The sequence below is a fragment of the Orycteropus afer genome, unplaced genomic scaffold, assembly GCF_000298275.1.
Source record: "Orycteropus afer afer isolate SDZICR_OR568_19922 unplaced genomic scaffold, OryAfe1.0 scaffold00079, whole genome shotgun sequence".
Taxonomy (NCBI): domain Eukaryota; kingdom Metazoa; phylum Chordata; class Mammalia; order Tubulidentata; family Orycteropodidae; genus Orycteropus; species Orycteropus afer.
The window spans coordinates 7551043-7566532 of NW_006921666.1; the positions used below are offsets into that span (position 1 = coordinate 7551043).

General features: G+C 51.6%; 1 protein-coding gene across 1 annotated transcript in view; it reads left to right on the forward strand.

The window, feature by feature from the left end:
• The first annotated feature begins 315 nt into the window (after nt 1-315).
• LTBP2 (latent transforming growth factor beta binding protein 2) overlaps nt 316-15490 on the forward strand; it is a 158742-nt gene continuing 143567 nt past the window's right edge. Inside the window, exons 1-2 of the mRNA XM_007941368.1 lie at nt 316-809; nt 8334-8404. Of these exons, the coding sequence (XP_007939559.1) occupies nt 316-809; nt 8334-8404 (565 nt within the window). The remainder of the gene's footprint in view (nt 810-8333; nt 8405-15490) is intronic.

Consider the following 15490-nt stretch of genomic DNA (forward strand, 5'->3'; position numbering starts at 1 on the left):
TATAAAACTCTCCGTTTCCCTTCAGAAGGCTTCAGTGACAGGGGAGGAGGCGCGAAGGTGCAGCTGCGGTGCGCATCCGGCTGGAGAAGGAGAGCGGACACGAGGCGCAGGGTGCTCACACAGCAGCGTACACCGCCAGGCCCTCGCGCTGGGGACAGCCCGGCACCAGTCGGCTTATTCCGGGGCCCTCTGGACTAGGAGAAAGTGGGCCGCCTGGCAGGGTCCGGAGCGCAGCCCGCAGGCAACTCCAGGGCGCCAACTCCAAGGCCCGGGTGCAGCTCCCAGGGCGCGCGACTCCCCGCCGCCCCTGGCGCCATGAGGCCACCGCCCGCTGCCCGTTGCCCCGGGCTGGTCCTGCAGAAACTTTGGAGGGGCTTCTTGCCGATCCTCCTGGTTCTCTTCGTGGGCATGAGTTATGCCCAGAGGGACCTCATGGGGAGATACGAGCCGGCTAGCAGGGACGCGAACCGTCTGAGGCGCCCCGGGGGCAGTCACCTCGCGAGGGCAGCAGCGAAGGTGTATAGTCTGTTCCGGGAGCAGGACGCAGCCATCCTGGGTTTGCCGCCCACGGAGCGGACCCAGTTGGGCCGGGGGAGCCCCAGAAATCCCGCCGAAGCTGAGGCCAGGAGGCCGCCCCGCGCGCAGCAGCTGCGCGGAATCCAGCCACCTGCGCAGACGCGGAGGAGCAGCCCCCTGGGCCAGCCTCAGCCTGCAGCCCGGTCCCGGGCCATCTCGACTCTGCCTCGTCCCCGAACTTCGCAGCGGCCTGGGGCTGCGCCCCCAATCCCGCCGCGAGGGCGGCTCACCGGGTGAGCGCGGGAGAGCGGTGCATGGGAGGAGCTACGGCCGGGCCTCGTGTGCGCGCACTAGTGGCGGGATACTCCGGGGGCAGGAGAGGGAGCCGGGCTGTGTCCTGCGTCCCCCTGGCCTCTGTGCTACCGGGGTACAGTCTCGGGTCCCGAAGCCAGGGCTCGAAGATCTGACCCGCTTTCAAGGAGTCGAAAGACCACCACCATTCCCGCTTTTTCGCACTAGCTCGCGCGGAGCCCCGACGTGAAACCCTTCTTTAAGGCACCTCTCTGCGTTGGCGGGCACTAACCCGCGTTCGCAGCGCTGCTGGGATTCGGAGGGGAGCGGGGTGGGGACTGCCGGGTGAGCGCTCCGGTTGCAGCAGGGGTGGCGGGAGCCGGGCGCTATAGGCACAGAGGAGGTTGTGCGAGCTTAGAGTGGAAGGTATCCTGGCTCCAGGGACAGGAGGCAGACACATCTCAGGAAGGGGGCAGGCAGCAGCGAAAGCGCTCGCGGACAGGACCGTGGGTTGGGGCGCAGGTCGGCGTGGGCTGAGCATGGGAGTGGGGGAGGGGTAGGCGTTTGGACGTTTTGGATTCAGCTCTCTGGTGGCGTGGTGCCTAAGACATTTTACTGCTAACCAGAAGGTTGGCATCACTCGCTCTGTAGAAGGAAGATAGGGCAATCTACATCTGTAAAGACTTACCGCCTCGGAAACCCAAAGGGGGTCGCTGTAAGTCGGAATTGACTGAATGGCAGTGAGTTTGCTTTTTTTTTTTGGTAGCTGTGGCACAGTGAGTATGTGCAGAATTGGGTCTTTGTATGCGGCTGTGTATGTATCTAGATGTTGGTGCCCCTCGAGCACTTTGCAGGACTATTCCTGCCCCCGCCTTCCCCGCCATTGATTTCCTCTGTCTTCCCCCTGGGCACCGCTCGCTGCCCGCAGGGGGCGCCCTCGCAGCGTTGGGAGACACCCCAGCACCTTCTTTCCCCAATCCAGAATCATCATGGCTGCAGGCCCTGAGCTTGACTTGGGCATGATGAGTGTCTCCAGAGTGGAAGGCATAGGAAAGCTGGCCAGTCCTGGGCTGAGTGGGACTGGGTGAAGGTGCCATTGGTCTTGCCTGCCGCTGATTTACCTTTTGGGTTTAGTCAATGTGCTCAGTATGCAGGGCAATTTAACCTAGTTCTACTCCTGACGAGGTTCCCACTTCACAGCCTTTGCACTTGCTGCTTTCCTTGGCTGGACTACTTCTCGCATATTTCAGCCGTTCTCACTACCGCACTTCATTCAGACCTCTGATCAGAAAGGCCTTCTCTGACCGCCCTGCCCCATCACTCTCTCCCTTCACCCCGATTTATGTCTTCACAGCATTTATCACCATCCGATATACTGTGTTTCTATTTGTGTGTTTATCATTTGGCCTCTCAGCCCACAAATATAAGTTTCATGGAAGCAGGGACTTTGTTCAGTGATGTGGGTAGAACAGTGCCGGCAGAGAGCTGGTGCTCATTAAGTATCTGTTGAAAGAGTGGATGAACCCCCACTGCCCTACAAAGGTCCAGAAAAGCCAGTTTAAAGTAGACCCATGCCCTGCTGAGTTTCTTACTCACTGGATCACTCAACAAGTATTTATGAAGCATCTGCCATGTTTCCATTTTTTCTTTTACTGACCTATTCATATGACTGTATGCTGCCTAACAATATGTGTGCAGAGCACGGGTTAGGGCATGGGAAACCAGAGACAAAAAAAAAAAAAAAAAAAACCACACACACACACACACACACAAAACGTGCTTTGTGGTCCTGGAAGCGTCATGTGAAGTGCAGAAGTGGCTGAGGAGCTTAGAGGAGAGGGAGGCTCTGTAAGTGGGAGTCCCTGGGGCTTGCACAGCAGCGTTGGGAAGCAGAAGGGAAAGAAGAGGTGGCAGGGTGGGGCCCAGAGGCTAGGGTCACATGCAGGTGCAGCACTGTCCAAGGACAAGGGCCTGTCACTGTGACACTGGCCCAGAGGAAGGACTGCAGCCCTGGTGTAGTGTAGCTATGGGAATTGAGGCTGGAGAGGTAGGTTGGGCCAGATGGTGGGAGACCTTATACTGTAGGCATTTAGGCAAGAGTGAGGTGGGGTGAGGGGAAGGTGGAGGAGTGGAGGGTAGGGGTGGGAGGATGGGCTATTTAAACCCAAAATTCATTGTGAGTCGATTCTGCCTCCTAATGACCTTATGGGACAGAGTAGAATTGCCCCATAGGGTTTCCAAGGCTGTAAATCTTTATGGAACTGGACTGCCTCATCTTTCCCCCACAGAGCAGATGATGGGTTCTAAACTTTTGGTTAGTAGCCAAGTGCTTTAACCATTATGCCCTCAGAGCCACTTCGTGGACTGTTTAGAAGCCATGAAGTGAGGTGGTGATAAGCAGAGCAGATCATCACCAGAATAAGGCTGATGGACATGCACAGGTGTGTGAGGACATGGGCTGGGAGCCACTCACAGGCACCTGCTGTACACAGGTGCCCCTATTGCATCATGTGCAGGTCTTGGCTCCTTCCTCCAATTATCTTATGCAATTCTGATAAAGGGTGGGTTCCTCTGGGACTCTAGTTTTCATGCCATGTCAGCTGGGAAAGGGGCCAACTGACAGTCTTATCCATTGGCTTCCTCTATTCAGATCCATGCCAGTGGCTTGGGACCAAATTGATCACTCAGGCCATTGCCTTGTAGTCTGCTCAGGACCAAGGACCAAGTGCCACCTGGTGGTGAAACTTGGAACTGCCTCACTACTGCTGGGTGGTCTTTTCATTTATTCATTCAACAAATATGTATGGAAGGCTTCCTATATGCCAGGCACAGTGCTGGACCCTGTGGATACAGCAGTGGCTAAGAGACAGTCCCTGTGCTCATGGAATTTGAAATGTAATGGGGCTTTATGGCACACATTGAAGTTTTATTAAACTTGTGGTAAGCACAGTCCTAGGTGTTTGGGATACAGCCGTGACCAGAGCAGACACAGTTCTTGAACTCATGAAACTTACAGCCTCACAACATACCACCTTCACATTTTTTCCCTCTACCTTCTCTCTCTTGTTTTCTTATTAGGTTTTTAATTTAAATTTATATCTTTATAAAAGGACAGGATTTTGTGTTTTCTCTATTTTTAAATCTTTTATATTATGAAGTTTTACAAACATTGGGAGCTTTGGTGACATAGTGCCTAAGGCATTTGACTGCTAACCGGAAGGCTGGCAGTTCAAACCCACCAACCACTCCTAGGAAGGAAGATTGGGCGATCTACTTCCATAGAGATACCATACCACCTTGGAAACCCAAGGAGAAGTTGCCATGAGTCAGGATCAACTCAACAGCAGTGACTTTTTTTTCGCTTTTTACAGGCATACAAAAAGGTATTGGAAATAATATAACTCACAGTCCAGCTTTATCACACCTTAGCGTTTTGTCGTATTTTGGTTCAGATTTTTAGTTGAAGTTCTCTGTATAAATTTGCCATCCTGTCTCCCCAGAGTAAACCTCCACGCTGAATTTACCTATCATTCTGGAACATGCTGTTTATTCAGATGTGTGTATACATGAAAATACATAACATTGGTTTTGCATTTTTTAGGCTTTTGTAAGTGGTACCATGCTGTTTTATCATCCTTTTACAAATTTCTTTCTCCCTCTTCATTAGATTTTTGAGATTCATCCATGTTGCTATAATTAGCCCAAGTTTATTCATCTTAACTGTTATATGTGATTCCATTGTCTGAATATACCACAGTTTATTTATCGATCCTCCTGTTTCGGGACATTTAGATGAGTTACACTTTTTTGATACTGCAAACAGTGCATGACTCATTTTTCTACGTAAACAAATCCATTTAAAAGGAAACTTTGTATCATGATCATAAGTTGAAAGTATTACCACTCACCATAAAGAGAAGGTGACTGAGGGAAAAATGGAAAGGAGAACAAAATGTTCTTAAATTCTAGTCTGACACCAATACTTTAGGAAGCTCAACCCTGGGGGTTGTTCTTCCTGCTGAAAAGAGAGCCTGGCAAGTGCTGGAGGAGCCTCAGATGGAGATGTTTTTCAACTGCACTAACAAGGAAGCTCCAAGATCATTGGGAAGGAATCACTTTCTCACCACATGACTCAGCATCGTTGAATACTGAGTGCCTGATACTAAAATCCTCTTTCCCTCCATCTCTCCTGTTCTTCCACTTTTTGGGAAACACTGGATTAAGTGTAGCAGGGGAGTATTACTAGTACACTATGTGTCAGGCAGTGTTAGACCCTAGAGACACAAAGAGGAAGAAGAAAGAACCCTTAAGATACCCAGGGAGGAAACAGATACAGCTAACAACTTGAGATGATCAGGACTGAATGATTATGGTGGATGGAGAATGGGGAAGGCGGGTAGATGTCAGGGGAGATTTTGACACAGACATGGTAGCATTTGACCTGGAAGTCTTGGCATATGCAAGAATTTCACCTGGCCAAGAGGAGAAATAAACATTCTAGGCAGAGAGAGTAGCTTAAACAAAGGCATCCAAGTGTGACCATATATGGTACAACTGGGGGATGACAATGTTTGTGTCTCTGGAGGATGACAGCCTTGGTTGTGGATGGTCTTGGAGATGAGGGAGGGCTGATGGGGGCAATCAGGCTGCATGGGTAGGTGGGAGCCAGGTTGGCTTTGTGGAGGCAGTGGAGAGCTGTGGGAGGTTTTACCAAAGACCAGTATGAACAGATTTGTCTCAGGTTAACAGCAATTGTCCCAGGCTGTTAACCAGTTGCATCCCAAGGGCTGGGCAGTGATGCTGGATGGTTTCCTCATATTTGCTGAGTGATGTCACCTGGACGATTGGGTGCGTATGATCCTTGAGTGGTAACTTGCAGTGACTCAGAGCCACTGAGTCATGTGTCCCAGCTTTTGGTTGTCATCCATTTGGCTCCAACTTATAGTGACCTTATGTGTATATAACACAATGACACATTGCCCAGTCTTGAGCCATCTTCATGATTGGTGGTATACTTGAGTCCATAGTGCACCCCAGGTAGTCAGGCTCATTTGCTCTCTCCAGTTAGCAAAGACCACTGAATGGTCATCTTGCAGCTTGTCACCTCCCTTAGCCTAGAAGAGTCCCTCAGAGGCCTCCCTGGGTCCCTGAGTCCCTCTTCAGTGCCCTCCTAGTCCCAGCCTGGACCTTCAGCCTGCAAGCATTTCATCTTGGTTTTGTGTAGTCAGGGCTCCACTGTGGGAAACTGGGCAGGCCTGGAAGCTGCCCTCTCACAGTCAGCTGCTAAGTCATGTTCAGGGTAACTGGAGTGATGGCTGGCTTTGGGGCTGGGCTGCACATCATGACCTTCCTAGCCAGGCAGGCCCCTTGGTCCGTGCTGTCTAGGTTCCCACAGGCCTTCGTTCTTAGGAAACTCCCAGGCATTCAGCCTATTTTCATCACAGACCTCCCAGCTGCTAAAAGACCCTGTCACCACCACAAGGGGCAGTGACTTGCAAGTAGGTGGGCAATTTTCCCCTTCCACCAGGGCACACACACAGAAACTCTGGGTGTAGGGACCAGCCTCTTCCCCAGAACCTGGTGACTTGGGCCACAATAGGAAGAAGGCCATCACGACTCTGGGAAGTTGTGGGCAGCAGTCCAGAGAGGCCGCCAGCGGGCCGGTGGCACAACTCTCGGTCAGGGGCACATTCTGGGAGCTCCCTGGGAGGCAGCTCCCCACAACTTTGGGCCAAAAGGCCAGGCATGGGCCTCAGCTTTTGCAAGCAGCAGGAATTTATTTTGAATTCTTTGTCAGGCTCCAAAAACCACATAAGCTTTGGGGTCCACTCAAATGTCAAACAAACTCCTAAGCGGGACCAGATGCTTACCATGCTGGGTGCAGCATTCCCAGGGATGGCCACCCTGCTCTGTCCTTCACCGTAACTCTTGGGCCTCCACACTTCTGACTCCCCACGCACCCTCCGGTTTCAGGGGTGCCTGATGGACAATTTCTGATGACAATGATGGGGTCCACAAAACCAGAGGTAGACCCAATCTGGGGTGGAGAGTCATCCTCCAGAAGTCTTCTCTAGGAAGAACCCTTCTAGGGAAGTCACCTGGCCCAGGCATTTGGGTCTTTGGATGGACCAGGTGCAAGGGTCCCTCGGAGCATCTGTTGGCATTGACCAGACCCTGGAACCTCGCCAGGCAATAGGACAAACACTGAAGGCAAAGTGTTGGCCAGTTGGGTGAGTAGCCCAGCTATCCCTGAAGTGGGTGCCCTCAGTGTCAGTACAAAGAGCCACAGAGGGAGGGACTCCACATTAACCACCATGTTAGCCTTCCCAAAGACTACCCAGATGACAAGAGCAAGTTCCCTCTGCAGAGACAGCTTAACCCAAGTTCCCAGCCTCTTCTTCCCATCTTCTTGTGCCCTACAAGCCCCTCTTAAATAGCAATTCCAGAGCCCTTGGTCTTCAGTCTGCCTCTCAGGACTCAGCCTCCCAACACTCTTACCCTGATGGAGGGCTAAGGTGGATCCTAGTGCACCTTTGTCGGTGGGACACATACTTAAGTCTCTAGGGCTGTGTTGAATCCCTGCATGGTACAAATGGTTGACCCACTCAGCTGCTAACAGAAAGGTTGGAGGTTCAAGTCCACACAGATGTGGCTTGGAAGAAAGGCCTGGGATGTAATTCTGAAGGATTAGTCCTTATAACTCTATGGAGTGCAGCTTTGCTGTGACAAGCAGGGGTCGCCATGGGTGGGACCCCACAGCATCTGGCCAGGACCTTCATTGTGTCTTCCAGCTTCTCTTGGATTGTCAGTATTTGTAATATGAGGACCATGTGTTTAGTTTTTGGGGAGAGGCCATGTGGAATTGGAGCATGGTTTGGAACAGGGCCAACCCAGCCTTGAGTTGGGCTCTGCCACTTTCCTGTGGTGTCTCCTTGGTAGGTTGCTGAACTTTTCCAATTTACTTCTTTATCATCTTCATGGTCACTGTCATCATCGTCACAGTCGAGTGTCTTCTTCGAGTCACATGAATGACAGCCCTATCTCATCACAGCAACCCAGTCAACAAAACAAAAACAAACACAAACTCACTGCCGTTGAGTCGGACCCGAGTCATAGTGACCCCTCCTTGGGTTTCCGAGGTGGTATCACTATGGAAGTAGATTGCCCAACCTCCCTTCTGAGGAGTGGCTGGTGGGTTTGAACCGCCAGCCTTCTGGTTAGTAGTCAGATGCCTTAGGCACTATGCCACCAGAGGCAGTCATTATTATTTCCATTTTATGGATGAAGAGAGTGAGGTTGAGAGGTTACTTTACTTTCTCAGTAGCACATGGAGGATGGCAGAGTCAGAATTCAAGATTATATTTGCCTGTTCCCAAAGTACCTGCCCCTGGGCCCCCACAGCCTCAGTCCTCAGTCGTCAGTGTTACCTGAGACCCTGCCTGTCAAAGGTAGGACCCTTGGAGGCACTCTGTGAATGGTCCTGCTTTGATCATCCTTGTGCTGACCTGGTTCTGGTGACCCAACAGGAGGAACGTCTGCGGGGGACAGTGCTGCCCAGGATGGACGACAGCGAACAGCACCAACCACTGTATCAAACGTGAGTGCCTTCTCTCCCATTCACCCACCCCTCTCCCTATGGAAGGGGGCCAGGCTGCGGGGCTCCAGAACTTGCACTATTGCCTCCTGAGCCACAGCCCAAAAGATTGGCGGTTCAAGGCCACCCAGAAGAACCTTGGAAAAAAGGCCTGGCAATCTACTTCTGAAAAATCAGCCATTGAAAACCCTGTGGACTGCAGGTCTTCTCTGAAACATATGGGGTAACCATGAGTCAGAATCAACTACAGTGGCAGCTTTTTTTAAAAAAAAAAAACCTGACTCTAGGGTCCCTCTCAATCACTACACTCTGCTGCCAGGTATCTTACTTTATCTTTCTGGGGCTCACTTCCTACATCTGTGAACATGTGAGTGCTACTACCATCAGCACCACCAAACTACTACAGCATGTGGCTACCAACCCACTGGTCCTACGCCATTACTGTGATCATACTCCTACGAGCTAACAGCTGAGTGTTCACACACCTGGTCTTGGCTTAGCGCCTCACTAATCCTACGAAGTAGGTATAGTAAAATCTGCGAGAGCTGGAATCTAGTCAAGGTGGGAACCTGTCAGAGAAGGAAAACGCAAGTGTTTTCCACTCGTAAGAGTGTAATAGAAAAGAAATAAGGCCACACCCTGTCAAAGGCAGAAAACTGACGAGACCCAGAGGAACAAGGCAGTCCTGTTGGATTCCAGCTCTCACAGGTGTCACTGTATTTAGTTTTCACCCCCACCTACAGGTGAGGGAACGGAGGCTCACGTTGGTTAGGAGCGGTGGTCAAGGACACACTTGTGCATGTGGTAGAGCTGGGGCTGCACCCAGGCAGTCTGAGGCTGGGGTGTTCTGGAGCTTGGAATTCCCACAGACGTGGGCCTTTGAGGGAGCCCCTTGAATCTTTCCCTTTTGCACTCGGAGCTCCTCTTGGGCCCTCACCAGCCCTCGGTCTTTGTAGCATCCCTAGGGGACTTTGTAACATGTCTACAGGTAGGACTTGACCTGGCTGTCTTGTAGCTGACACTGTCCTCTGCCAGGCCCAAAGCTTGCCTGTAAAGCTTCAGTCCCATCAGCACTCCTTCCTCCTTCCAGGAAAAGCACCCAGGTCCTTTTCAGTGTGAGGGTTTCACAGCTACTCTGGTGGTGTAGTGCCTAAGGTGTTTGACTGCTAGCCAGAAGGTTGGCGGTTCAAACCTAGCAGGCACTCCGTAGAAGGAAGATGGTGCACTCTACTTCCATAGTTATTGCCTTGGAAACCCAATGGGGGTCGCTGTGGGTTGGAATCGACTCGATGGCAAGGAGGTTTGGTTTTGGCTTTTGGAGTTCAGGTGCATGACAAGATTCATGGAGTTGCCTGCACTGATTGGATAGCCTCTTCTCTACTCCCAAAGCCTGTGAGATGGGGATGAGATGAGGATGCTTCCATTTCTGCAGGGGTGGAGGTGCTGGTTCACCTCATGGCCCCGCCCCTCTCCCAGTCTGAGGATGCAGCTTATGCAGAATCTTCTGTCTCCACCTTCAGAAAAACCAAAACCCCAAAACCTAAACCAAACCAGAGCAGATCTCTGGCCTGGAAACCTATTCCTTTTCCAGGGAGCCGCGTCAGCGGGGGCTCTCAGAGGTCAGGCCCTCTGCAGCTGGGGCAGGGTTTAGGGAGAGAAGCCTGGCCCTCATCATTTTAGCGATGAAGAAAGTGAGCGTTGGAGAGGTGATGACTTGCCTAAGGTCACACAGCTCATTAGAGAAGGATCCGGGACTCAGAGTCAGCTCTGAGTGACTCCACAGGATAGAGATGCCAGGGTGTGGGTGGCCAGGGTGGGTTTCTATTAAGCAGTTTCTCTAGGCATGAGACCTGGGCACTGAGGTTTTTTAAAAGCACCCTGGGTGATTCTAGCCAGAACCAAAAACTCTAATGTAGGGTTCAGGGTCAATCATAGGAAGATGGCCTTGGACCCTACCCTCCTGGGGATCTTATTAAAGTACAGGTTCAGATTCAGTGGGTCTGGGGTGGGGCTGGAGATGCTGTGTTTCTAACGAGCTCCCAGGGGATGCTGATGCTGCTGGTCAATGGACCACACTTTGAGTAGCGGTACCTAAGGGGACTCTGGAGGCTTGGGAAGGGTTTGGGGTAGCAGGCGGGGAAGAAGGTTGGTATGTTCCATCAAGCTTAGCCTCTGCTGGGAGGCAACATTGGCTGGTGGAGAGTGTTGCTGAGGTTTGAGTTGAAGCCGGAGCTGAGTGGCTTCTGAGGGGGTGGGCTTCTCTCCAGCTGCCAGAGGGGTCTGGGCATGGGCCTCACTTGAACCCTCTGGCCCTGGAGGTTTTCAATTTCCTAACTTGCTCGTGATTATCCAGCATGACTCTGCCAAAATGGAGTTTCAACACTGGAAACTCGGGGTTGGGTGAGTCTGCACATTGTCAAAGTACCATTGCGTGTGTGCACCCTTGTGCCACTGGGGTGCTGGTCCAGTATGCTGCCAGTACCCACTCTAGACATAGTCCCCTCCACCCTTTGGGTCCTCACTCACTGTGGCTTCTCTGCCTGGCCTTCTTACCCTGCCCTCTCATTGGGCACGCAGACTGGCGGCTCTCCTGGAACAAACTGCCGGTGGGTACAGGCCTTCCTACTTGACGTCTGCTTGCCCGTGAAGGTCTGTGTGCTAATTAGCTGATCCCGGTGCTGTTTGCCTGTTGTTCTTTTGCTGCTAATGAGCCTAACAAGAACCACGTGGGCGGTGGGGTGTTGGCCCTGGATGGCTGGGTCCGGTGCTCTGTGGAGAGCTCTGTGGAACATGGGGCTCTTGGCTCCACACCCTGTCAGCTGGCGCCCCTGCTTCCCCAGCGGCTGTGTGTCCCCTCCTTCCCTCCTCACAGCTGCCCTCCTGGCTGGAACAGAGACTGCCAGCGCCAAGGAATGCTCATGGCTCTGTCCTAGCAGTTTCACACATGTGGGCGCCTCCCTGAGCTGACAGGAGGGGATGTGACATCCTCCTTACCGCCAAGAGTGAAGCCTAGATCCAGAACCACGTGGAGACTCAGCCTATCCCCTGGTCTTTCCCAGCTATCTATGGGCTAACCCAAGCCCGTGCGTGAGAGATGGCCCTTGCATGGCTGGCCACCCTGGGGCCTCCCTCACCTCCTCTCACCTAATCCTGGGTGGCTGCAACAGACTTGTCCATCCTACCTCTCTCCCTTCCCCTGTTCGCCCCTCCTCTATCCTTGCTCAGTCTCCAGACCTCGGGAGCCACCGTTTCTGCGGATGCCCCTTTCTGGAAAGCCAGCTCCTCCCTCCACCTTGGTGGGGTCTCGAGCTAGGCCGTCATCTCCTCTAGTCTTGGTATCTGCCTTTCCCTCTGTGGCTTTGCCAGCTCTCCCATGCAATTTACGTGTTTACGTATTTGCAGAGGCAGCTGACTTGCCTGCTGGGCTGGGCTCAGCTGAGGGGAAGGACAGTAGGGTGTGGAATGACAGTGTCCTGTTTATAGTTGCTGCTTTTGGAAGACTGTCCTGTCTTCCCAGACTGTCACTCCATTGCCACCCCCAGCATACACACACACAGGCTTTGGGGCTTCTGCAGGCTAACACTGGGGAAAGGGATCTGGAGAATTCTTTGTTGTTGTTGTTGTTGTTAAGTGCCGTCGAGTCGTTTCCGACTCATAGTGACCCCATGCACAGCAGAACGAAACACTGCCCGATCCCGCGCCAGCCCCACAATCCCTGCCATACTTGAGCCCATCATCGCAGCCACCTTATCAATCCATCTCGTTGAAGGCCTCCCACTCTTTCGTCGACCCTCCACCCTACCAAGCATGACATCCTTCTCCAGGGAATGGTCCCTTCTTACAACATGACCAAAATAGGTGAGACGAAGTCTGGCCGTTTTTGCTTCCAAGGAGCATTCTGGCTGCACTTCCTCTAGGACAGATCTGTTAGTTCTTTTAGCAGTCCACGGTACTTTCAGCATTCTCTTTAGATCCTCATTTATCTCCACCTTAACCCTTAGGGGCTGGGGCTGCTGGGGCGGGGGCAGAATTGTCCTTGCAGCTGTTGATGAGGGAGGGGACTAGATGGACTATGTCCTCACTCCCCCAGGAAGCAGCAAGGCTTTGGATCCTGGTGGTAGTTCCAGGGAGATGTGGGTCTGAATCTCACCTCCGGGTCCTTGGGCAAGTGATTAACCCTCTCCTAGCCACAGAGCCTCGTTAATAAAGTATAACAATCTAGAGAGAACTGCTTCTGAGGATTCGTAATGATTCCACTTTATAGCACTTATTGGGCATCAGGCACTGTTCTGAATACTTTGTATCGTTTCATTTGAATCCTCACAGCAATCCTATGAGTTAGACTTGTTTTGCCCCCATTTACAGAGGAGGTTAATTATTTGTCCAGGGTCCCACAGCTGGAAGTCAGCAGAGCCTACCTGTGAAGCCAGGTACCTGCCCCAGTGGACAAGAGCTTCTTGCCATGTTCTTTGCTATATGAGCTCTCTGTTAAATGGGCAGAGCCTGACACATGGCAAATTTAGCAGTTATTTTTAATTCTAGATCCAGGAGGCTGTGCTGGACTGGCTGGGTTTAAATGCCAGCTCTGCCAGCTAGTGGCTGTCTGATGTTGGGCAAGTTGCTTAAGCTCTGTGCCTCTATTGCCTCTTCTGTAAAATATGGCTAATATTAGTCCCTACCTCAGAGTTATTTGTAAGGGAGAGATGAAGTAATTCAGGTCAAATGTTTAGTTCAAGGCCTGGCATGTTCTATGTGCTGTACAAATGTTTGGCATTGTTCTTGAGGGCAGGGACTGTGTCTCACTGCTCCCAGCAGGCAGCACATTGGGTAGGGCACATGGTTGTTGTTGTTAGTTGCCGTGGAGTTGACTCCTGACTCGTGGTGACCCCGTGCACAATGGAACAAAATGCTGCCTGGTTTTGCATCATCCCTATCATGGGCTGCGAATGGGACCATTGGGATCCGTAGAGTTTTCAGTGGCTGATTTTTGGAAGTAGAGCCCCAGGCCTTTTTCCCCAGTCTTGGTCTAGAAGCTCCACTGAAATCTATTCAGCACCATAGCAACATGCAAGCTTCCACTGACAGATGGATGGTGACGGTGAGTGAATGAAGTCCATTAGCCAGGAATTGAACCCAGTTCTGCTGCATGGAAGGTGAGAATTCTTCCACTGAGCCAATATGTACTGGATAATACAGGACCCATCCCAGGATTATCCTGAGGGGTCCCCTCAGTGGCCCCAAGTTCTATCAGTCCTTCTCAGAAAAATCCCTGCAATGCTCAGGGAATCCTGGGGATGGAAATGCAATTGCTCCTGTCTTCTGGGCCCAGGCCCACTATGTCCATGGACGCCATTGGACTTCCTTGCTCAGCATTCCTTCTGGTCCACATCCTACAAAGTCCCTATCCCTCCTGATCTGGCCTCCTTCTTCGCTTCTCTGAGGGAATTTATGGAGCCCCACATGTTCTAAATCTGTCGTGATCCTATTCCAAAGGTGAAGACTATGACAGGGTGCATAACAGCCCAGCTTTGGAGCTAGACTCCCTGAGTTCAAATCTTTGCTCCATCACTTACTAACATGGTGATCTCAGGCAAGTTGCTTGACCTCTCTAAGCCTCAGTTTCCTCACATGTCAAATGGGGTAAGAATAGCATGAAGCCCAAGCTCACTGCCATTGAGTTGATTCCGACTCATAGCGACCCCCATTGGGTTTCCAAGGTGGTAAATCTTTATGGAAGTAGATTGCCTCATCTTGCTTCCACCAACCTTCTGGTCAGCAGTCAAATGCCTTAAGCACTGTGCTACCAGAGCTCTAAGGATAGTACAGTAGTAGTTATAATACATACAGAGCAGTTAGTGCAGAACCTTGTAATGGTAAGTGCTTATCAAACGTTAGGAAAGGGTCAGGGAAGGGGTGGGGTTTTCATGTTCTTCACTCACTGGTTGGGAGCTGCCAGGAGCCAGAGCCTTGCTCCTATGGGTGGCTCATCTCTGGATGAGCTATCCTGATGGTGCAGTGGTTAAGTGCTTGGCTGCTAACCAACAAGTCTTCGATTAGAACCCACCAGCTGTTCTGTGGGAGAAAGATGTGGCAGTCTACTTCTGTAAAGATTGCAGCCTTGGAAACCCTGTGGGGCTCTACTCTGTTCTGTAGGGTTGCTGTGAGTCACAGTTGACTCAATGGCGTGGGTTTACAGGTTTATGAGACTCAGCAGTGGTAGGGAGTGGTGAAGAGGAAGGTGGGTGGTGGCCAAGGGGAATAGTTAAATGACTTCAGTAGAGACTCTAATAATAGCAACTGCATGGTCCCAGTAAGAGACCCTGACCATCTCTGCCCCTACCACATGGTGGCCCCTTAGATTTTCCTGGGGAACAGGTGTGTGTTCCCCTGAGGCTCTTTGCCCAAAGGGGTGCTTAGGAGGTGTCCTTGCCTAAGAGTCCTGAAGTCAACAACTGCGTCCTGTTCACACCAGTGGTTTGGTTCACACCAGTCTGGTTCACACTAGTTCACACCACAGTACGTCTCTGTACTCTGTATGCTTGGTGCATGCTTGTTAAAGGACTGAGTGGGTGAATGGTCATGTGGGTAGCCTAACTCCCCATCCTTCTGGGTCCCTGGATGTCTTTTGGTGTCCTTTTCTGGCTGCTTCTTGTCAACCCAATGTCCAAATGTTGGGGTTCCCCTGAAATTTCCCCAGGTCTTCCAAATCCCCCATCCTAAAGATGGGGTCAATGGGAGCCAACTCAAGCATTGTCACCATTTAGTGACCAAATGGTTGGCAGTTCAAATTCACCCAAGGGCTCCTCAGAAGAATGCCTGTCAATCTATTCCTGAAAAAAACCAAAACAACAACAACAAAAAAATGTCCTTGAAAACCCCATGGAGCACAGTTCTGCTCTGACACACATAGGGTCTCCATGAGTTGCAATCGACTTGAAGGCAGCTGGTTTGGTTTTCACTGAGCACCAGCAGGCACTGTACCAGACAATTAACATGCAATAATAATAATAATGGCCAGTGATTTCGCTAAGCCAGGGCTGCACTAAATCCTGCTTCAACCCTCTCAGGTGGGCATGATGTATTCTTTGT